The following is a 21,320-nucleotide window of genomic DNA, read 5'->3' as shown; positions in this document are numbered from 1 at the left end:
GGAATCCTGAGTTAGGCTTAATCCAGATATCCAGGCCCCATACTCAGCGCCCCCTCACCACACCTGCTCTGAACACCTGTTCCATGGCCCTTCAAGCCTCCTTTCAACAGCAAGACATCAAACTTTTAGCCATGTGGCCCCTTTCAGGGCCTTCCTTCCGTCGGCCTCAGAGGTAGCTGAGGACTTGGTCTCAAGCCCCTGGGTCTACACCCAAGGCCCCACAAAGTGCCCTCCCCTCTGACCACGTGCTCAGGGCCTTACCTAGTACGCTAGCTGTACTAGGCTGGATTCCTAATTTGGCACACACTTAATGTCACTTCCATCATCCTCTGTAGGGATAGATAATGCCAGCCTAGTGTCCATTCACTAGTGGCTCCTTTATACAAGTGACCAAGGGAGTTCCTGTTCATGGCAGGCCACCAGGGGAAGACCCAGGGACTCAGGCCCTCTGACATCTGGGCAAAGACAAGGATGGGCAGGAGGTGCCAGCACCCTGCCCATCAGCCCCACAGGGATGAGGGGAAACAACAGCTCCCCTTCTCACTCCCAGCAGCCAGTGTTGGCCCAGGGGCTGTGCATAGGAGCCTCCAGCAGGAAGGAAGACCTTAGCTGCAGAGCGGTGGCTGTACACTAACATCTCCCTTGCTTTAACCCCCAGCAGGAAGTTGGAGACAAAGGCAAACAACTTCCGGACCAGGAGGAGCTTCCACAGCATTCTTCATAGTAGGCCAAGGGGAAGGTCCATCGTTTTTACCCCAGAGTCACCCCTGGCTGGGCATCTAAGACCTGGTGCCCTGCCATACAAGCTCCCTGGACCTGGAGGGAGCAGTGTTATGGAACTGACCTAAGAGCAGAAGCAGGATGCTGACCTCCCATGTCATACTACCCTGCTCTTCTTCCCTAATGGCGACAACCAGGAACCCTGGCTGTAGCCTTCTGTTCTGCTCTACAACCAGAGCTGAGCTGAAGAGGAACTGTGAGCACCTCAATTCATCCTGCCTCCAGGGAAGCATGGCTAATGGCACAGCTCACCTAACCTCAGACCACATCTACACCCCGTCCCAGGCCTCTGGGCCTCTCCCGGGAGGACTCCAACCTGCCTTTCTAACCCCACAAAGATGCACCAGTTGGTCCTGAGTTTGAAGTGGGTGGGACATAAGACCCACAGCCTCCAAAATTCCTTTGCCCAGGTGGGGTACTTATCACAAGGACACAGGGACATTTCCAAGGGATGGATGGCAAACATATTCTTTTATGCTAATCCGCCTCCACCTCATCCCCTTCCCTTCCTAATCAGCTGCGGGTTATTCCCCTATCCCTCTGCCCCATGAAGGTCTGTCTGCATCTGAGAGGAATAAATCATGAAGGGTGTTTCTGGAATCTCTCTTTCAGTCATTGTATTTCCCTTTCTGCTTCTGTGTTAAGTATCCACCACTCCCTCCCTACATCAACCTGTGTCTCCAGCTGTTTCTGAGAGAGGAGATACTTCTTCCTCCACAAAACTTCCCTGTAGAGTTAGGAAGTCCCTTCTGAAGTCTAACCCTCACTTCTCTTGCTACTTTGTTTAGTCCACTTCTTTTCTAGGAAATGGATGCAGTAGAGTTTGTATTCTAGCATCCCTACATCCTTCTCCAAAAAGTTCTTATCCAGTCACCACCTATTCATCTTTGGAGATGGAACACAAAGTTTTTCTGAAGCTCTTTTTCTTTCTATACCCAATCCCTTCCTTAAGCCCCTCCATATCCAGATGACCAGCACTTCCTGAGCATGCAGTGTCCAGCACTGTGGAGGTTAGGGGACACAGGTGGTGAAGAGGGCTTGACCCCAATGCTGCCCTCTGGGCCTGCACAAGGGCAGGGGTGCCTGTGTGCTCTGTGTGAGTGTAGGTCTCAGATCCGGGGCTTTTGTGTGGAGTATCTCCTCCCTTCTACTCTGCTGGAGGCCTCTCTGAGAGCCGTAACACAAAGGAGAGACACCCCCCCCCCTTTTATCCCTAAACTGTGGTTCTGCTAGCAACCATTAGGGGCCACTGTTGCTTCAGCCACCAATGACAGGTGGTCCCGGCTGCCCACCCTGACCCTGTCAGGGTTGTGTATATGAGTTGTAACTGTTGTCATAGACTCATGCCCACTCCACTCAGGCCCTGCCTTAAGGAGCTGTGGTTTTAAGACAGCTCCTGGAGTGAGCAAATCTCCTGTGGCAGAGGAAGCTATAGCACTGAGGATCTAAATGCAGAAAATGCTGGTACAGGATGCTAAAGAGCCCTGAGCTGTGACCAGTTCCTTCCGCTGCTCACCCCCTTCACCAGGGTTTTAAGCCATCCATCTGCAACCATTCAAATGCCCTGATGGCACTGGCATAAGAGCTGGGAAATTAACTCCCCTGTGCTCCTTCAACATGTCTCCAGGGCACCTCTACTGGGGGTGGGGGACGGAGTAACTGAGGGGTGCAAAACACACAGACTGCTCTGGTATGTGTCTCCTGCCTCACTGGGCAGCTTCGAACATGGGCTGGTGAGGTCCTCAAGGTCCCTCCTCTACCCTGTGTTCTTCTCACTTCAAGTCCATCCTGGTATCCCAGGACATGTCTGCCCATGGAAATAGCAAGGGTGACTTCAAGATGAGGTGTCAGGATGGGTTGGTGAGGCTGGGAGGCCAGATACAGGGTTCTCTGCTGGACCTAGCCACTTTGGGCTGCCTGAGCTCAGATAATAGCAGGATGGTCCTGCTTCACACCATGGCAACCCTGGATGCTCAGGTCCTCCGAAGGTGGTGTTTGACAGCAGCATATTCGTCCTGTATCATTGCCTCAGGGTCACCACCTCAAGTGTCCAAGGCAGAAGGGAGGAAGTTCATTGAGTTAACCCCAAAGAGATGAAAAGATAATAGCCTGCTGAGGACCAAGATACAAACAGATATTGGCATTTATTGTGGCTTTCCCTAAGAAGGTAGGGGAGGCGACAGCAGTTAGGATAGGGAGGAAGCAAGCCTCTTAAAGCCTTAATAATTCAAGGGTATGATGGAGATTGAGGGGATGAGAGTGGGAGGGGTGGGGTGATTCACTCCAAGGGATGCCTAGGGGAAGAGAGAGGAGGAGCACTGAGCTTGGAGTCCATGGGATGGCAAAGGAGAGGAGGAAGTGAGGGCAGACCTACAGGGCCAGGCTGGAAACCCACTCATCAGGGCCCTGGGTGCTCCCACTCCACCTGGGGTCTGAGGCAGAAGGTAGGAAAGTGACACGCAGTGGTGAGAATGGGTGGTGGACACCTATTCCCAGCAGCCCAAACATGGACAGAGAAGGTTCCAGACCCATTCTGGTTGCTTTTCTGGTTTCAAGTGTGTTGATGGCCCCAGGTGTTAACAAGACACTTGTGGGATGAGGGTCGGATTCTCTGGACAATGCTTCTCGGGTGGGCAGGCCCTGTCTTCTTAGTCTAGGTAGGGGCTCTTTGAGGGACAGGACATCTTGTCCATGGTCTAATCTCCACTCCTGCTGGGTCTTTGCTTACTTTCTCAGGGAGAACCTCAGAATCCTGAGAAAATCTTACAGTGAATCTGCTCTGACCAACCTCCAATCTTTCCTGCCCCTGCTCTCAGCCCCACCCTGGCCACCGTGTGCTCAGGGAGTGTGAAAGTCTGCACATCTCACAGCCATAAAGGTCAGGTCCCTTCCTCTCTGCTCGTGGGAGGCCAATCAGCCAGGGAACGGGGTGCTTCTCAGTGTCCTAGACTCCCATTCTGCGGGCTGCAGTCTGAGGAAACCCCTTTTGGGGTTGGTGGGGAGTCAGGCTCTGCATCAGTGGGCAGGAGGGAAGCTTGGGGCCCCCGGCACTCTGGGCTGTAATAGAAGGAAAGGAGGCGGAAGGAAGGCCGCAGCTCCTCCTGTATGCTGTCCAGGATGTGGGTGAAGGTTGGTCGCAGGCGCGGGTTCTGCTGCCAACAGCGGCTCATCAGCTCCTGCCTGGTGTCAGGGGGCAGGGTCAGAGGGGTCCACTCCCCTGCTTCTTGTATTGAGAGGGTCAGTCAGTATGAGTGGGGGTTACAGGGACTAAATGGGCATTGTAGTGGGGATTTAGTCGGGCTCAGAGCTGGAGATCAATGGAAGTAAGAGCATCAGAGGGGGCGGACCCGATCCCAGGGCAGGGAGCGGGTGTAGGCTGAGAAAGGATGTATGGCGGAATGGGATGACTCACAGCTGAAGAGGACAGCTCTCTAGCTCCTCTAGGACCCCACCATCCATGACAAACTTGAGCACCTGCTCATTGGATAGACCCTGGTAGGGTTGCTCAGCCAGGGTCACAATCTCCCAGAGCACCACACCGAAGGACCTGGAGGACATATAGGAGGGCCTGAGCCCAGCACCCTTCATGAGGGAGGGCACCAGGCCTCTCCCCAGACCCCACCTCCACATCCCCTGAGCCCTCTGCTCCAGCCAGGCCCCACCAGACATCTGAGTGCGTGGTAAAGATTCCATCTTTGAGAGACTCGGGGGCCATCCAGCGCACAGGCAGCAGCCCCTTCCCACCCTTGCGGTAATAGTCCGTCTCATACACGTCCCGGGTCATCCCAAAGTCTGGAAAGGAAGAGGGAAAGTGGTGTTGGGAAGCCGAGCCTACACCAGCTCCTTTCCCAGGAATACCCCTCCCAACCTTCTCCACCTCCGGAATCTCCAGGAATCCTGAAATGTGAGGGCTCTGAGTATCTCAAAGACTCTCCTGTTTATACTCGGACAGGGAGACTGAGATTCAGGGTGGGGGCTGCCTTGGTCCCCAGATGCCTAGCAGAGGGGATATCACTCTGTACCTCAGGTGGCCCCCACCTGCCTGGCACCCTCTATACCCCCAATCTTGACTGTGAAGTCCTGGGACACCATGCAGTTTCGGGCTGCCAGGTCTCGATGCACAAACTTGTTGGCAGCAAGGTAGGCCATGCCATCTGCAATCTCACCAGCCATCTGGATCATATCTCCCAGTGCTGGCCGTGGGAGCCCAGGGTTGTTCTAGATCCAAGAGAAGGGGACTGGTGAGGAAGGAACGTAGAGGCGGGACTCCTTACCGAGGATTACCCCCCATAACTATGCTCAGTCTTCTTTAATTCCCGGCCAGTGGCTCAGAGTCTTCCCATCCTCACCTCTGCCTCAGGCCGCAATGATCGAAGATGGCTCTTGAGGTCCCCACGGGTCATTAACTCCATGATGACCAGAGTTGGCTGGCCCTGAGACACCACACCTAGGAGACGTACCTAGGACAAACAAAGAGCCAAGTTGCAGGTCCAGCCAGCTCCCCTTGATCCACCTGGCCAAAATCTTGACCTGCTGTGACCACACTCTGACCCAGACATCAACAATGAGCCTAACCCCAACCATGAGCATAACTCTAATCCTGACCGAAAAGTGACCCAGGTCCTAAACCATGACCTTGATCCTATCTATCATCTTAGACTTTAGGATTGGCCCCAGGCTGACCTTCATCTCAATCATGATCCCAATATAATCTGGACACACAATATTGACCCCCAACCAGGACTGATCTCAACCCTAGCCATGATTCTACCATGACCCTAGTTTGACTTTCATTCCATCCATGACCTTTATCCCGGTTAGGGTCCTAATCACAGTCCCAACCCTGACCTAGATGATGCTCTGCCCATATCCCTGACCCTATCCCTCTTACCTAATTATGACCCTGACAATGCCACAGACCCTTCCTTACCACATGGTGACACTTGAATGCCTTCATGACAGAGGCTTCCTTGAGGAACTCGACGCGTTCTCGTGGGCTGGCCAGCTCATTCACAGTCTTCAGGGCCACAGGCGTGGACTCTTCTCCACCCTCCAGTCCTCCAGCTAGCCCCTCATACACCATCCCAAAGGAGCCCTGGCCCAGTTCCCGAATTATGGAGATCTGCTCCCGAGGCACCTCCCACTCGTCAGGGATGTACACTGAGAGGAGATGGGGGTCACGAGGCAAGGATACCGCTGTCTGCCACTCTCCACCCACTTCTCTCCTCCTTAAGGCTGTCTGCTCTAAAAACGTCTCCTGCCAAGTTTGCCCCTCCTCCCCTCCTATCTCCATTTTCCACACCACCTGTCCCCCCACCCCAGACCTACTGTCAGAGGCGTTGAAATACTCCGGGTTCACAGAGGTATAGAGGGTCCTGTTTCTGCAATGGGAGGTGAGGGTGTCAGGCTGGAAGGGTCCTCAGGAAGGAAGGAGCAACATCAGAGGACAAGGGAGAGGGACAGTTCAAGGAGGACAGAAGTTACTGAACACCCCTGGTCTGGTCAGGGTGACCTTTGGGGAGCTCTAAGCCCTCTCCAACCTGCTCTTGATCTTAGTCCTGGACCTGGGATCTGACAGGCTGGGAATAGGGAGAACAGGAGTACATGCACTCCTGCCTCCTCATCTAGTCCTTAGACCCCAACTAATCAAAGTCCTGCCTCCATGCTCTGGCTGCTGGCACAGTGGATAGAATAGCATTGAGGTCACTGGCTTGATCCCAGGGTCACTGGCTCGAGCCCCGGTCAGGGCACATATAGAAGTAATCAATGGGTGCACAACCAGGTGGAGCAATGAGTTGATGCTTTTCTCTCTCTCTCTCTCAAATCAATGGGGAAAAAAGAAATAAACAAGGGATGGGACTTGGGGAAAAATCCTTCTTAAAAAAAGTCCTGCCCCCATTTCCCTCTTGTACTCAGTCCCTGAGGGGAATCTGACATCAAGCATCCTAGAATACATTCTGAGGTCTCCTGCCTCTCTCTGCTGTGGTAGGGCCAGCTTTCTTAGTCCTCAGGCTGAGTGTGGTGACTAACAGTCTCACTGTGCCAAGTCAGAGGGGTTTCCCAGGATGTGGGACTTCCACCGCTAAAACCAGAAAAGCGCTGGGCAAACTAGGATGAGTTGGTCACCCTAACTGAAAGGTATGTCTTCCCCCATGCCAGCGTCAGGGGAAAGGTACTGCTTCTGAGGGAGTCCTTTCTGCCATCTCATCTGACTGCACTGACCTACGCTGAGGGGTCAGGGAAAGAAGGGAGCTGGGAACCAGTAGGACCAGTCCTCACCTCTTCTTGCTGTAGAAGAAACCAAGGGCAGCAAGAATGATGAGCAGCATGAGCCCCACGGGGGTGACAGTGAGAAGGATGTGCAGCCCCCCGGAATCTTCCTCCTCTGGTGGCCAGTCAGAGGACAGGAACAGAGGGCAGCAGAGGGTAGGGTTAAAGATAGAGAAATCAGAAGGTAGTGGACACTTTTCTTTCCACAGTGGAAGATGAGGATGGGGCGAGGATGGGGCAAGGATGGGATGGAGGGGCTTGTGGTTTCCACAATGAGATGTGGCTGGGACCTGAGTAGGGCTGTTTGGGAGTACAGGTCTGCAACAGAGGCTGTGTATACCTGAGCCAGGGATGTAGAAAGCGACACTTTCTGTCCAAGACCCGTTCCCAGCCAGCGAGGTTGCCCGCACTCTGGCAGAGTAGTTTCCAGGGGGCAACAGGGCCAGGTGAACACCTCCAAACTTGGCATATCGCAGGCGGGACACACAGAGCACTGTGGCCTCCTGAGGGCAACACAGAACAGCTGGTTGGAAATAGGATGGAGGCACCAATTGGGGATGGATTAGGAGGTCTTCTGGGGTACCTACCTCTCCCAAGCGGCGGTACTTGATTTCATACTTGAGGATAAGTCCATTGGGGTCTGATGGCTCAAGCCAGCGCAGGAGGACACTGCTCTTGCTGGCGGCCTCCCAGGCCACCTTCCCTGGGATACCATCAGCCTCTCCTGTGAGAGAGGGCATCGGGCAGCTCAGCCACAAGTACATTATAAGGATGTTCCTGTCAATGATGGACCGTGTATACGATGGTGGTCCCATAAGATTATGATAGAGCTGGAAAATTCCTTTTGCCTAGTGACTTCATACCTATCCTAACATCATAGCTCAGAGCATTACTCACATGTTTGTAGGAAGCTGGTGTAAACAAACCTACTGTGCTGCCAGTGTACAAAAGTATAGCTCCTACAATTATGCACAGTACATAATACTTGATGATAAACACTGTTGCTGATTCATGTATTTACTATAAAATACTTTGCTGTTATTTTAGAGTGTACTCTTTTTACTTATAAAAAATTTGCTGTAAAATAGTATATGGTGTTATAGCAGCAGCTTCATGTATCTCACGTGTTTACCGTGTTTTTTGATTGCATTGTTTTCTCTGTGCTTGATTTAATCTTGTGTTGTTTTGTACAGTAACATGCTGTACAAGATGTAGCCTAGGGGCAGTAGCCTATACCATATAGTTTAGGTGTGTAGGCTAAACCATATGTTTGTGTGAGTGCACTATAGATCGATGTTCGCACAACAATGGAGTCGCCTAACTACACGTTTCTCAGAACACATGCCCGTTGTTAAGCAGTGAACGACTGTATTTTCTCTCACCTTCACATTCAAACCCAAGGGGGCTAAACTGCGAGGTTTGAGGAAACTCTAGGATTATGGGAACTGGAAGGGCCAAGGAAAGCGAGGCCCTGGGTTTAGCTGGAGCTCAAACTCGTTAGTTGGAGCACTAATTGGATAGGGTGCTTGAGGTCGTTGGTGTGTGTAGAAGGTGGGGCGGGCTACTTACTGTGGGGCATGGTGCGCGCAAAGACGAAGGTGGCAGCGCTGCAGCCTACGGTGTGCGCTGCGTGGTTGCAGGCATGAATGTCGATCCTGTATTCCGTGAAGTGGCGCAGGCCACTCAACACCGCTCGCTCTCGGGGCACTTTGTCCTCCTGGATCTCGAAATCTGAGCTGTTTCCTCCGAGTCGGAGGACCCCTGAGGCGCGGCGGTTCCTCCCTGAGTCCCTGGGGAGTGCGCAAATCAGAGGCAATCCTTCCCCGACTCCAGCCACACCCCTTAGCGTTGGCCCCGCCTCTGCTCACCTTTGAGGGCTCATATTGATGGACGTCACCTTCCAAGGGGATCTGGGGAGACCAGGGAGGGCCCTGTCACGCCCGCCCGGAACTGCCCCTTTGCAGCGGCGCACCGCCTCCCAACCTACCCACAACCAGGCCCCGCCAACAAACCCTACCCTCTCGGCAAGACACGCCCCTACAGGACCCGCCCATTAGGCCCGCCCCGGCCCGGGACGCGCCGCACTTGGGGATAGTGATGGCGTTGTGCAGAAAGTTTTCAAACTTCTTTTGGAACGAGGCCTCTTGCGTCTCCAGCGGTGGCAGGGCCTGCCCCGGATGTGGGTGCTGGCAAGGGCAGCAACCGGGCTCCATCTCTGCCTCGAGTTCCCCGTCTTCACGGTCGAAGCGTGGGTCGTTGTTGCTAGTGGGCAGCCGCAAGCCTGAAGCAACGGCAGGGAGGGAAGTAGTTAGGCTGACGACAACCGTAGTCTGGCGCCCCAACGCCTCGTGGCCATGCCTCATCTTTGCGCACCGCGGTGGCAGTAGTCATTGAGGTAGAGGTCGCTGTCCTCTGCCAGACGCTGCCACAGCACCAGATAGTAGGTGATGTTCCCGTTGCGTTGGATCGGTGGCTTCCAGCGCACCAGCAGGTGGGAGGAGGAATTGGACGTGGAGATTACGTCTTGGGGAACTGTGGGCGCTGAGGGTGTGAGATCCCTTTTTAAATACTGTCTAGTCATGGGCCCCTCTCTCAGAGGTCCAACCCCCACTTGTCCCAAGGATAGGTAACTCTCAACCCCTTCTTCCTAAAACTGAGCATTTTGTCCTTCCCTTGTCCCCCAAAGGCCCTTGATTTGGCTCAGTTATTCCCCTTGCTCTCCCCCACCCACAGTTTCCCTAGGATCTAGACAAATGCCCTCTATTCTTTGTAGGACTCAAGCCTTTGGCCTCCCAAACTCTATGGGCCAGGTGTTCAGTGACCTAGCATCTCCATTTCTGGTGTCTGGATTCCCCCATTCTCACTAGGACCCAGGTATCTAGCTCCTGCTCCCTCCAAAGGCCTACCTGCAGGCAGGGTTCGGAGGTAGATGATGGGGCTCTGGGCTCCTTGGTGGGGGCTATCCTCAGCAGTGGTCAGTGTGATGGCCTTCACAAACACTGCATACTGTGTCCAGGGCTTGAGGGGGGCTAGGGTCACCCCTGGCTCCTGGTTGCGGCTTAGGGGCAGCTCCACATCTAGTAGGTTCCAGCTCTGGGTCCCACAGGCATCAGGACCTATGTGCTCTGTGGCATTCTGGAATGGGCTGAACACCCAACCCCCAGTTTCTAGCAGCTCCCTCCTCTCTGAATCACCCCCAAGACTGTCATTGTCATTCTTCCACTATGCATGGAGGCATCCAGAAACAGATGTGGGTTCACCCTTTGGGGAGGTGTCTTGTGGCATAACACACTCACTGAGTGGGTCTGCTCAGAGCTGGAATTGAGGCAGGATCTACAGTATATGTCTCTGAGGGGCACAGCCACATGCACACTGCAAGGCAGTGATGGCACGGGAGCTTTCTAAAGGACTTCTATGATACTCTGCCCTTTGAGTCCAGAGACAGCTGTGTATAGTTGTGCAGATTGTGAGCTGGGGCTGGGGGTGGGGGGCAGTTACATTGCAATCCATGTTAGCAGTCCTCAAACTATGGTTCACAGACCAGAAGATTTAGCATTATCTGGTAGCTTGTTAGAAATGCAGATTTATGGGCATTATCCAGAGCCAACTGAATCATAATCTGTGGGTGGGGCCCAGGAATACGTATGTATTTAACAAACTCTCCAGCTCCCCATGCTGGAGACCTTTGTCTACCACTGAGGCCTAGGAGAACTTTGGCCCTTTAAGCAGGCCTCCCACCACTGACTTCCCTCCCTTCCTCCCAAATGAGGCCTGATGCTAGTGTGCACTAAGACCTCTCAATTTTAATTCACAGGAAACGCTTCCAAGCCATCTTCTCTCTACCATTGGAAGAGAGTACTGCTCTTCCAGCCTGCTATCCCAAATCCATCTCTCTTCTCTAAGGACTTCTATTTTTGATTCCTAGCCATGCTTTTGGAGAAGTCTTTCCTGTGGTCTAAGCACTATCCCTCCCGCTTTGGTCAGTACACTTGTCAAAGCAAAGAGCAGCCTGTCCTTGATTGTCCCTGCTTCCTTCCTTCCTCAGGCTTTAATGAAATGCTGGCCAAGCTGCATAGATAACTGGCTAAATTAGTGAGCACTCCTCAGACCGCTGCTGGGTCAGGAACATGTGGTCAGCACAGAATATTAGTACAGTCAATTGAAGTTTAATTATCCAAGCCTTCCCAGCGGGGCGCCTCTCCTGGGCGCTCAGAAGTCCTGACTGCCGTCTCCATTTCACTAGGTGAGTTGAGAAGGAAGCACAGAGGGATGAGGGTGAGGGGAGAGAGCCAGACGTGGGCCCTACAGGGAGTGCGACTTGGGGTCCTGGCTTCCTTACTCCCCATAGCCCCGTGTTGCTCTGCCCTCACTAGTTTTAGGTCCTGAAGATCCCGCCCCCACTTTGCCCCGCCCCCGTTTGGGCCCGGTCCGGCTCTGGCACTCCAGGGGTACTCACGACTCCTTGTAATATACGATGAAACTGAGTAGGTCGCGGGCCTCCAGCGGCTCGTAGCGCTCCCACCGCAGTGAGATGCGGTTGGCCTCCGTCAGGTTGGACACGAAGCGCAGGGTGCGAGTCTGGCCTGGGCGGGGCGGACACCTGCTCTAAATCGCGGTGGTCATCCGCTCCAGCCACCTACTTCTAAGACCCAACCTTGACACTGCGTCATCCCACCCCCAACGCAGCTTCTGAAGAGAAGTTATCACATTGTCCCTTCCAAGTGCCCCCTCCCACCCGGCTGTATGTCTAGATGTTTCTTGAGGTCTTACGCTACCCCCTCGGAGTTGGGATTAGGGCCTCACAGGCAGCGCGGTCTCCATTGGTGCGCGGGTTGATTTCGGCCTTGTTTTGTCGTCCCCTCGTGCCGGTCACCCGCTCCAAGTGATAAATGTGCTCCAGGCAGAGGCGTGGGTTGAAGGCGAAGTAGATCTTGCCCACGGGAATGGTGAGCCCCTCAGCCACCCAGGACCCCAGCTGCTGTAGGTTCTGGTTGTCCAGAATGTACAGAGTGTAGTTCCTGGGAGCAGGAGAGACCTTGTTCCAAATGGAAGGGGTAGGGGGAGGGGCACTCAGCCACCCATCTCACCAGTGTACAAGAGGTATTCATACACACCCACTGTGCCACTGACCAGGAGTCACCCACACTGTGTCCTTTCCTCATCAGTGAAATGGAGTCAACAGTTCAACTGTCCCCTCCTTCCTTCCCCTCACATTAACTGAGCACCTGCTCTGTACCAGGAATGGTACTCAACATGGGTCTATAACTCTCAAGCGGAAGTGTGGGCAACCCTGGGGGCACGTGGCAATGTGCTAGGAGACATAAGAAATCACTTGGCTGGGTGGTAATTAAAAAAATTTTTTTTGAGAGACGGGAAGGGAGAGATGAGAATCATCAACTCATAGGTGTTCATTGATTGTTTCTCATACATGCCTTGACCCAGGGAAGGGGTGGGGGCTGAAGCTGAGCCAGGGACCCCTTGCTTAAGCCAGCAACCTGGGGATCATGTTGATGACCCCTTGCTTAAGCCGGTGACCTTGGGGTTTCAAACCTGGAACTTCAGTGTCCCAGGTCAATGCTCTATCCACTGTTCCATCACCAGTTAGGTTGGATGGTAATTTAAAACATTCTTTTTGGCCCTGGCCGGTTGGCTCAGTGGTAGAGCGTCGGCCTGGTGTGTGGAAGTCCTGGGTTCGATTCCCAGCCAGGGCACACAGGAGAGGCACCCATCTGCCTCTCCACCCCTCCCCCTCTCTTTCCTCTCTGTCTCTCTCTTCCCCTCCCACAGCGAGGCTCCATTGGAGCAGAGATGGCCCAGGCGCTGGGTATGGCTCCTTGGCCTCTGCCCCGGGCGCTGGAGTGGCTTTGGTCACAACAAAGCAGCACCCCGGAGGGGCAGAGCATCGCCCCCTGGTGGGCAGAGCGTCGCCCCCTGGTGGGCGTACCGGGTGGATCCCGGTCGGGCGCATGCGGGAGTCTGTCTGACTGTCTCTCCCCGTTTCCAGCTTCAGAAAAATACAAAAAACAAAAAACAAAAAAACCATTCTTTTTATTTTTAAAAATCCTGACTACATTAGGATAGGTCTTCATCCGTAGGTGGTAGAAATGGGTTTCAAACCCAGGCAGTCTTGCTCTGCAGCTGAGAGGATCAAATAACAATGATAGCCCACCCATAGTTATATGTTAACTACTGTTTATATAGTATATAACAGTATTTTTCAACCACCGATTGGCAGACCCGTGTTGATTTGATAGAAATTTCGTGCCGATGGGCAAAAGAGTTAACCATCCTGATGTTATATGAAGATTATAGACCCAATGATCTTAGTCAAATTTGCTTAGGCTTAGGGTGATTTCTGCCCTTAGCAGTCCCTAAAATAATTATCCTATTTTCACAGGTCCCCAAGTATAAAAAGGTTGAAAACCATCAGCCTACACTGTGTTCCAAGCACTGTTTTGTAAATAAAAAGTAATACTCACCACAGTCCTAAGAAATAAGCAGTGTTATATTAACCCCATTTTACAGACGAGAAAATTGAGGACCAGATAAATGAACCTACCCAGAGTCACGGCTAGTGAGTAGCAAAGCTGGCTCAGAGCTCATGCTCTTTACCATTGTTTTGGGAGTGCAGGAGAGAAGATGTGAGAGACAGCTGGTCAGAAGCTTGTTTCTGACCCCTTACCCATCCACCATGGCATCTCCCCGGATTAGTTTGAGGTTCTTGAAAAAGTCCAGGGACACGAGGGCAAAGGAGTGCTTGATTTTTAGGAAGCCGGTGATGGTCTCTACCAGCCCCAGGCTGTGCTGCAGCTCCTGTTCCAGGTTGTCTGGAAAGTATGAAGACAGGGCTGGAGCAGGGGCAGGGAAAGTGGTGGGTCCACGGGGCAGGGGCCTAAGTGGGGTCCCAGGAAAGGAATGGGAAGTGGTGCTTTAGCTGGGTTACTATAAGGGGTGTGGCAAGAAGGAGGAGAGGTGTGGCCCAGAGGAATGTACTAACAGCCCTGACGAAGATTGAGGATGAGGCTTCCTTCCACATGGGTGCAGCCCACCAGATCTTGTGCCGCCTGGACGGAGTCGATAGTCTTGGTGCCCACCTTGCACTCTTTGGGGCATAGCCCCTCACACTTGTGGCAGAATATGCTGGCAGGGGCAAGCAGAGGGTGTGGCATGAGCCCTGGACCAGTGTGGGCCTTCTCATCACTACAAGGGTGTCCCGTACCCACCCTACACTCACCTGCTGCCATTACGGGTAAAGCCGGGAGGACACTGAGCCAGGCAATTGCCCTGGTGGATACCGAAGGTAGAGGCGCGGCTGGGCACAGAGCGCAGCCTGGCACAGAGCTCAGCTGTGACACAGCGCCAAGACTCATGCTGGTAGGTGCCTGGAGGGCAGGCTTGGTGGCAGGTGTCCTGGAAGTAGAAGTGGCGGCAGGCGAAGCAGGCACGGGGGTCGTCTGGCTGGCTGCAGCCCCCCAAGCATTCACTGTGGCAGCACTCACCCCCAGCTGTGCAGGCCAGCCCACGGGGACAGGGGCACACTGTGGACAGAGTGCTGTGTGACACTGTGTTCATGCTTCCTTGGTTCTGGCCCCACTTCCTCCTTCTGGCATAACATTCTTAGTCTGAACCCAAATTCTTCCAATTCTGATAACAATGGTTATCTCTTCCTCAGACAGGGACTCTTGAGGACAAGGACCGTGGTTCCTTTTTGTGGCTCCCTACATCCCACAGTGCCTAGTCAGGGGTGTCAGAACTCAGGACAGAGCAGTGACATTCTCCACGAGGGCTGCCGCTCCCCCACCTGCTGTCCTGTCTAGGTCTGGTGCCCAGATAATCACTGGGCATGGTGCCAGGATGAACCAGCTAGCTTCTCCTGAGCAGCCAGGCCTGGGGCAAGGTGGGTCTGGGACTATGTGGAAGGAGGGGGCACCAGTGGTCATTTCACCCATGCCCCTGTCCATACCTCTTTCCTCTACAGCTCTCTGCCCTGGGCAGGAGGCAGCCCCAAACAATAGTGGGTGGATTTAGAGCTGGGGAAGAAATGGCCTGGAAACTCTGCACAGTGGCAGCTGGATGTCTGTGGGAGGCATGCATGTGGTGGGGGTCAGCCAGGGCATGTTGACACTACACACAAGAGAGGACATGAGGGCTGGCGTGCAGCAGCTGTGTTTACAGCCAACAGGGAGGCGTCTGGGAGGTGGGACCCTGAGGATACAGTAGGGATCTGGTTACTCTTCTGCCCTGATGCTGAGGGGTGAGGGGAATCAATCTCCAGGAGCTGTGTGGAAAAAGCCCCAGTTTGGGGGACCCCAGATCTGCTCCCAGACTCTGAAAGATCTTCTTTCCCTATCCTAGAACTTTCCCTTCTTCCTCTCCCCACTATCCCCTACTTACTCTCCTCCTTTTCTCCACTCCCTTTCTTTTCATTTCTCCTACCTTACTTTCTAAAGAAGATCCCGCCTCACACATTTGTTCTTACCTGTCCTGTTCTGTATTTGTCACCCCCTCCTTTCTTCTCCTACTCGGCTCCCAACCTCCCTTGCCAACCTACCCTGGGTCACCTGTGCTGTGGTCACTTTTATCAGAAACAGAACTGCTACCACAGCCTAGGCACTGCTCTAACGCTTTATAGAATAGCTCATTCCTCATAACAATCCTATTATCTTTCTACAGATGAGGAAACTGAGGCACAGATAGGCTAAAAAAATAGTAAGTAGTAGAGCTGAGATTTGAACCCCTGTCATCTGGCTTTGTACTTAACCACTGCCCCATACTGCTTCTTGTGTTGCTGTCTTGTACCCATTCATGTTTATCCTTCCCCTATGTCCACCTTGTACCTGTACTTTACTTTCTCCATTACTACCTGATGCCATCTTGTGCCTACATCTTGACTAATTTATGCTACATCAGTTATTTAACTTTGCCGAGCCTTGGTTTCCTCATCTGCAAAATAATAGTACCGGCCTCCTACGATGAGTAAGGATTAAAAAAAAACAGTGGCTGCAAAGTACTGACCCACATCATCCTGTGGCCACCCATCTGACCCTGCCTTCCCTCTGCCCCCCAGTTATGTCCTGTGCCATTGCCCACCTCTCTGGCAGTGGCTGGAGGTCCAACACCTGTAGTCTGTGTGTCCACTGAAGGTGGTCCTGGCACAGGGCTCGCCGGTGGCGCCCAGCACGCCAGGACACACGTCGGCACACTCCTCACCCAGTTTGTTGCCCACGATGTGGTTGGCACCAGGTGAAGGCTGCAGCAGGCCCCAGTCAATGGTGGAGAGGTGGCAGAGCTCTTGGTTCTTCTCCACGCGCACAGCCCCACGCAGCACCGCCCCCAGTGCCGGCAGCCCCACATCGCGCAGGTGCGGCATCTCAAAGATGACTAGCGCATAGCCCAGAAAGAGGCGGGCACCACGTATGACCGCTAGGTTGGGGAAGAGGTCACGCAGGCTCTCCAGGCCATAGACACGGAAGAGCAGCAGGTACTCAGTGACTTGAGTGAGGCGTGGGAAGCTGAGGCCATGGAAGTCTTCGCCTGTGGCTGTGAACATGAGCAGGATCTGCAGGTGGCCTTCCACCACACTGCAGTTTTCCAGCCGCCGCAGCTCCGCCACCTCTGAGCGGATATCCAGGCTGGGACACACTGTGGGCACAAGTGGCAGGCAGTGGTCATTACAGCTTGGGCCAACCACTTCATCCTGCCCCAGCAGCTTTGGAGGAGGGGGACTACCCTGGGAGCGGGACAAGGAATGGGCATCAGGCTCTGCTATGGGTGTGGGGTACCCTCCTCTGGGGGCCTCAGAGGCCTCATGGGCAGCTTGGGGTTCTATCATAATAGCCCCCCAAGCCCATTTTCCTTTCTCCATTGACTGCCACTTTATTCTTGTAGTCAGACTCCAGATCTAAAACCATCCTGACCCCTTGCCTTCTCTTATGCCCACACCCTGTGGGCCCTCTCTCTCTCTCTCTCTCTCTCTCTTTTGAGTTTAGAACTCAATCCTTTATTTGTGTTGTAATGGGGAAGAAAAGTGGTTAGTCCCATACATGAGGCAATAGTACTAGTTCTTACCCAACCTATTTTCCCATACATGTGTAACTAATACTCTTTAAATCCTAAGGACAGTAACTGTGTTATGCCAAAATTGATAGTTAAGAACACAACTATCACGCCAACATTAAAAACAAACAAACTAACAAAACTCCCAGAAGACAGAAAATTCTCAAAGGCAAAAAGTACCGGGGATTTAAATTTTTTAAGTGAAATTTAAGGGAAGTGGGTCTGCCTGTTAAAAGTACACCCAGGATCCCACCGCTGGTCACTACCTTCACTATTTTCACCATCATCTTCTCGGATTTACAGTAACAACCTCCCAAATGGCCGCTCCCATCCTGTCCTTTCTTTGGTCTATTCTCCACTCTACAGCCAGAGTGATCTCAAAACACAAGTTGGATCGTGTTCTTCCACTGCTCAAAATACCCCAGTGGCCTCTATTTCACTGATAAAAAGCTAAGGTCCTTACCACAGCCTACAAAGCTTAGGGCAGGCAGTCTCTCTGCCATTATCCCCTTTCTCTCTTCTTTAGCCCAACTGACCACTTTACTAATCTTCAAACAAGCCAGCCAAGCTTCTGCTTTGGGGTCTTTGTACTTTCTGTTCCCTCAGGCTAGGAACTCTTCTCTCTAAATGGCTCCTTCACCCCCTTTAAGTCTTTACTAAAATGTCATCTCAATGAAGCCTACTCTGGCCAACCTATTTAAAATTGCGGCACTCCCTATCCCCTTCCCACTTTATTTTTTCCCATAACTTTTAACAATGGCTAATACATAATATATTTATTTTGTTCACTGAAAGCTCCAGAAGGCAGAGATCTCTTTACAATCTTTCCGTATCCTTGGTGCCTAGTATAATGCCTGGCACAAAATTGGCACTCAGTAAATATCTGATGAATGAATGAGTGAATTCTGTGACTGGGAAGCAGTGGTCTGAGCTTCAGATACTTTACTTCTCTCCTAGACCTAAGGAGCCTAGATGCCTTGTCCCCGTATTTGTTTATTCTCAAAGGGACATTCCATGGCTCCCACTGACAAAAGTTCAAGTTTCAATTCCTCAGCCTGTTAATGAACTGGTTCCCTCAGAAGGGTTCCTCACCCTGGTAATACCTTAGGCTTTTTTTCTGAAAGCCTTGGGCCAAGCTCTCCACCCCCAAACCCCCCACCCTTACATTCCCTGACCCTCTGACCCCAAGTTAGGCACTTCCCCATCAGGTTCAGCAGCACTTAGTGAAGCACATCAGAACATTTGGGGCATTGTCTCAATGTTGCTGTCTATATCTCTGTCACCCCCTTCAAGGAGGAAAGCTAAGGACAGGGCCTTTGTCAGTCAGCTCTGCATCCCCTCCCCCCATGGTACCCAGTTTAGAGCTAGAACTACTGGATACTCAGGGACCATGGGTTGAATTGATGGACATCTGGAACGCAAGTCCTCTCCTTGGAGATCCCAGTATGTCTGGCTTTCCCAGGGCCCCAGCCCTACTTCCCTATCTTTCCCCAAGGCACCTAGGATCAACCTCCTAAGTGGGCTACCTGGTCCCTGACTCACTTGCTCCCAAGGACACTTTACAATGGCTCCCCACTGGGGGAGATTCAAGTCTGAGTTCTTCTGCTTGCCATTCAAGTCCTGCTTATCTCCCCAGCCTCTACTTCCTCCCTTTTTACCTAGCCCTTGGCAACATCACTGTGTCACACATCCCCAGGCCCATCCCCAAATGGTTAAAAGAAGGGTAGGCAGGCAAGGCTGGCTCCCTGGAGCGTACTTCACACCTTCTCCTTGTCATTAATGGCCTCTGTGCTTGGTTCTGCCCAGCAACTCTGTGTGAGTGTGTGTGTCTGAGCACATGCAGGTACACGCACACACACAAAAGGGAAGGAGAGAGAATGAGAAAACACTTTTAGCCTCTCCAGGCGAAGGCCAATCAGGCTCTTCGAGGCAGATGGGGGTTCTCTCAGGCGCCCAATGCCACTTCTCATCATGCCCCTGCCTCTCTAGGGCTTCCTTGATGGGAATCATTTGGAAAAACAAATCTCCGACCTTCACAGATTAACCCCTGCCTGCTTTCCCTTAGGAAATGACCGTGTGCAGAGCTGCACTGGGAATGGGACATCTGGGCCCCTGACCAAATGCCAACCCTTCCACTCCCCCCACCCCCCACCCCCGAACGTGCTTCTGTCCTGACAACCATGATTCTGGCTGGCATCTTCTGTGCTCAGTCCTGGCACAGCAGTGGAGGAGGGGAAGCAATGTCAGGGAGGGGCTATGCCTTGAAGGCAGTGCCTCTGTGACTAGCGTTCAGGGACCTCCTACCCCAAGCCATTTGCACCATCCTTATCTTTGTAGGAAGGGGAAACTGCCCTGTCCCAGGAAGCCCCAAGTCGGAGGACCTCAGGCAGGCGCTAGCACTGGATTCCTGAGCCCACTTAGTCTGGAAAAGAAGGGTGGATTGTGGAAAGGGACATCTCTTAATTCTTCCCCTTTTGAATTTTCCACCGTCAGTTTTTTTCCTTACCTAGCCAAATCCCCAGCACCCCCATGAGGGCTGCTTAGTCTACATGGTAGGAGACATCGGACAGGGCCCTGGAGGCAGGAACTCAGGACCCTAATCTAGTTTTACTTCTCAATTTCCTGAGCCTCAGTCTCCTGTCTGCACAATGGGTCAGTCACATAATTGCACCTAGCCCTCAGCTACCTATTCCATTCCTGACCCCCTCCCATTCAGCCCTGGAAATGAACGCTGAGACTCTCCTCCCTCATTTCAGTTCTCATTCAGACTTTACTGGGCTTACAGTTTCATCAGTGGGAATGGAGAGCATCTATTCATCTCTGTTTCAAGGTCCTACTCACCTCCCAGGAACTAAGAGGAAAACACCCTCACGTAGGGAACTAACCACTCTTCCTGGTGGGAAGTCCTTCTGGGAGCTAATACAAGTCTTCACAATGCAATTTAACTAAATAGATGTGTTCTGGCTGGAAGCTCTGTTGTCTGACCTTCCAGCTGGCTGGGAGGGAGATGGAGCTCCAAAAGACAGTAGCAGGGGACTCACCTTCTAGTGTATCCAGGCCAAATCCCAAAGACAAGAGGATCACAAGCAAGCATGCCACCCACGGCCACAGTCTGGGCACTGCCATTGCCCCAGTCCTGACTCTCCTCCAGATGGCTCTGGGCAGAAGGGACACAGAAACACAGGCTTCGGAGAAGAGAGGAAGAGTAGAGATCAAGCCACAAGGAATCCTACACAGATAATGGCAGGAGATGGAACAAAGGAATGACAAACATCCACAGAGACACAGACTGTCAGGCAGCGTGAAGCCAGAGACAGATGAGGACTGAAATGCAGACAGCAACAGAAAGACACAGAGAGGACCCCAGGGGGAGAAAGACACATATGGTGCAGAGCAAAAGGGGTTCAAGAGGTCGGCCAGCCCCAAGGGCAAGAGAAACCCTGGGAGCTTGCCTAACACGGAGAGTAGAATGGGTCCTGGGGCGCGCAAGAGAGTCTCTCCGGATCTCTAAGAGCGCGCTATGCTCCCAAGCGCCCGCTGGCCTCGCTGGCCTAGGTGTCTCCCGCTGCGCCCGCTGGGGCTCCCGCCCTCCCCGCCCCAAGTCCAAACGGATTGGTTTGCTGGGGACCTTTTAGTTTCCTCCGCCCTTCCCGCCAAGCCAAAATATTTAGCCTGACAACTGAGGGGGGAAAGGTCTGTTGGGGAAATAAAGCCAAAATACAGGGGGGTGGTAGGCCAAGAACTGAGCTCCCCAGGCCTCGTCCTGCGGACTTTTCCCAATTGGGCTGCACCGCCCAAGGAACGCAACAAGCAGCCGGGTCCCTTCGGAGGAGCGGTTCTAGGTTCTGCCACTACGCATTGACACTTGAGAGGTAGCATCTGGCAGCCATGACAGGTAGAGCGAGCTTGTTGAAACCTGGCGGGAACATGAATTGTGTCCCCTGAATATTCAAGTCCTGGGCCTGTGCAAGCCGAAGCCCCTCAGCCTCTCTGGAGGTCTCCACGACCACTTTGGAGCGCAAGGCTCCGTCCCAGCCAAGTCCCTTGGTTCTGACCAAGATCCCCGTGGAGAGGGCTATCACCCTGTAGGACCCCCACCTCTGTCCCCGCCTTCCTGAAGTCAAGCTGCTGGATTGGCCTGGTCTGTCTAGTCGTCCCTTCCTCAGGGAACTGGGGGTATGTCTGTGCCCAGTCCCTGACGGAGAAGAGAGCCG

General features: G+C 53.1%; 1 protein-coding gene across 3 annotated transcripts; it reads right to left on the bottom strand.

Moving 5' to 3' along the window:
* Nucleotides 1-2,925: 2,925 nt before the first annotated feature.
* On the bottom strand, nucleotides 2,926-20,871 carry INSRR (insulin receptor related receptor). 3 transcript variants are annotated; one of them, XM_066261767.1, is made up of 23 exons: nucleotides 20,828-20,871; nucleotides 20,148-20,263; nucleotides 16,141-16,692; nucleotides 14,285-14,588; nucleotides 14,048-14,190; nucleotides 13,733-13,877; nucleotides 11,854-12,068; nucleotides 11,507-11,633; nucleotides 9,957-10,195; nucleotides 9,424-9,591; nucleotides 9,136-9,331; nucleotides 8,919-8,960; nucleotides 8,620-8,840; nucleotides 7,638-7,774; nucleotides 7,391-7,553; nucleotides 7,060-7,165; nucleotides 6,109-6,161; nucleotides 5,711-5,940; nucleotides 5,130-5,240; nucleotides 4,839-4,998; nucleotides 4,443-4,572; nucleotides 4,193-4,327; nucleotides 2,926-3,960 (listed from the first exon to the last, which is right to left on the bottom strand). In XM_066261767.1, exons 2-23 carry the CDS (start codon nucleotides 20,230-20,232, stop codon nucleotides 3,717-3,719), a joined length of 3,906 nt encoding a protein of 1,301 aa, XP_066117864.1. In that variant the 5' UTR covers nucleotides 20,233-20,263; nucleotides 20,828-20,871; the 3' UTR covers nucleotides 2,926-3,716. The 3 variants fall into 3 exon arrangements, with proteins under 3 accessions (XP_066117864.1, XP_066117865.1, XP_066117863.1); XM_066261768.1 differs by having other exon boundaries at nucleotides 7,638-7,771; XM_066261766.1 differs by having other exon boundaries at nucleotides 5,711-6,161.
* Nucleotides 20,872-21,320: the final 449 nt, after the last annotated feature.

This window comes from Saccopteryx bilineata, chromosome 2 (assembly GCF_036850765.1).
Source record: "Saccopteryx bilineata isolate mSacBil1 chromosome 2, mSacBil1_pri_phased_curated, whole genome shotgun sequence".
NCBI lineage: Eukaryota > Metazoa > Chordata > Mammalia > Chiroptera > Emballonuridae > Saccopteryx > Saccopteryx bilineata.
The sequence above is the reverse complement of the archived record's forward strand: the minus strand, read 5'-3'. Positions and strand labels throughout refer to the sequence as shown.

What these genes read in the sequence shown, in the direction of transcription:
- INSRR (XM_066261766.1), bottom strand. Translation starts at nt 20,232, where the DNA reads ATGGCAGTGCCCAGACTGTGGCCGTGGGTGGCATGCTTGCTTGTGATC. An exon ending in TGGCCTGGATACACTAGAAG is followed by an intron (nt 16,693 to 20,147) that starts GTGAGTCCCCTG and finishes TTGTGCCCACAG; the next exon opens with TGTGTCCCAGCCTGGATATC. An exon ending in AGTACCGCCGCTTGGGAGAG is followed by an intron (nt 7,554 to 7,637) that starts GTAGGTACCCCA and finishes TGTTGCCCTCAG; the next exon opens with GAGGCCACAGTGCTCTGTGT.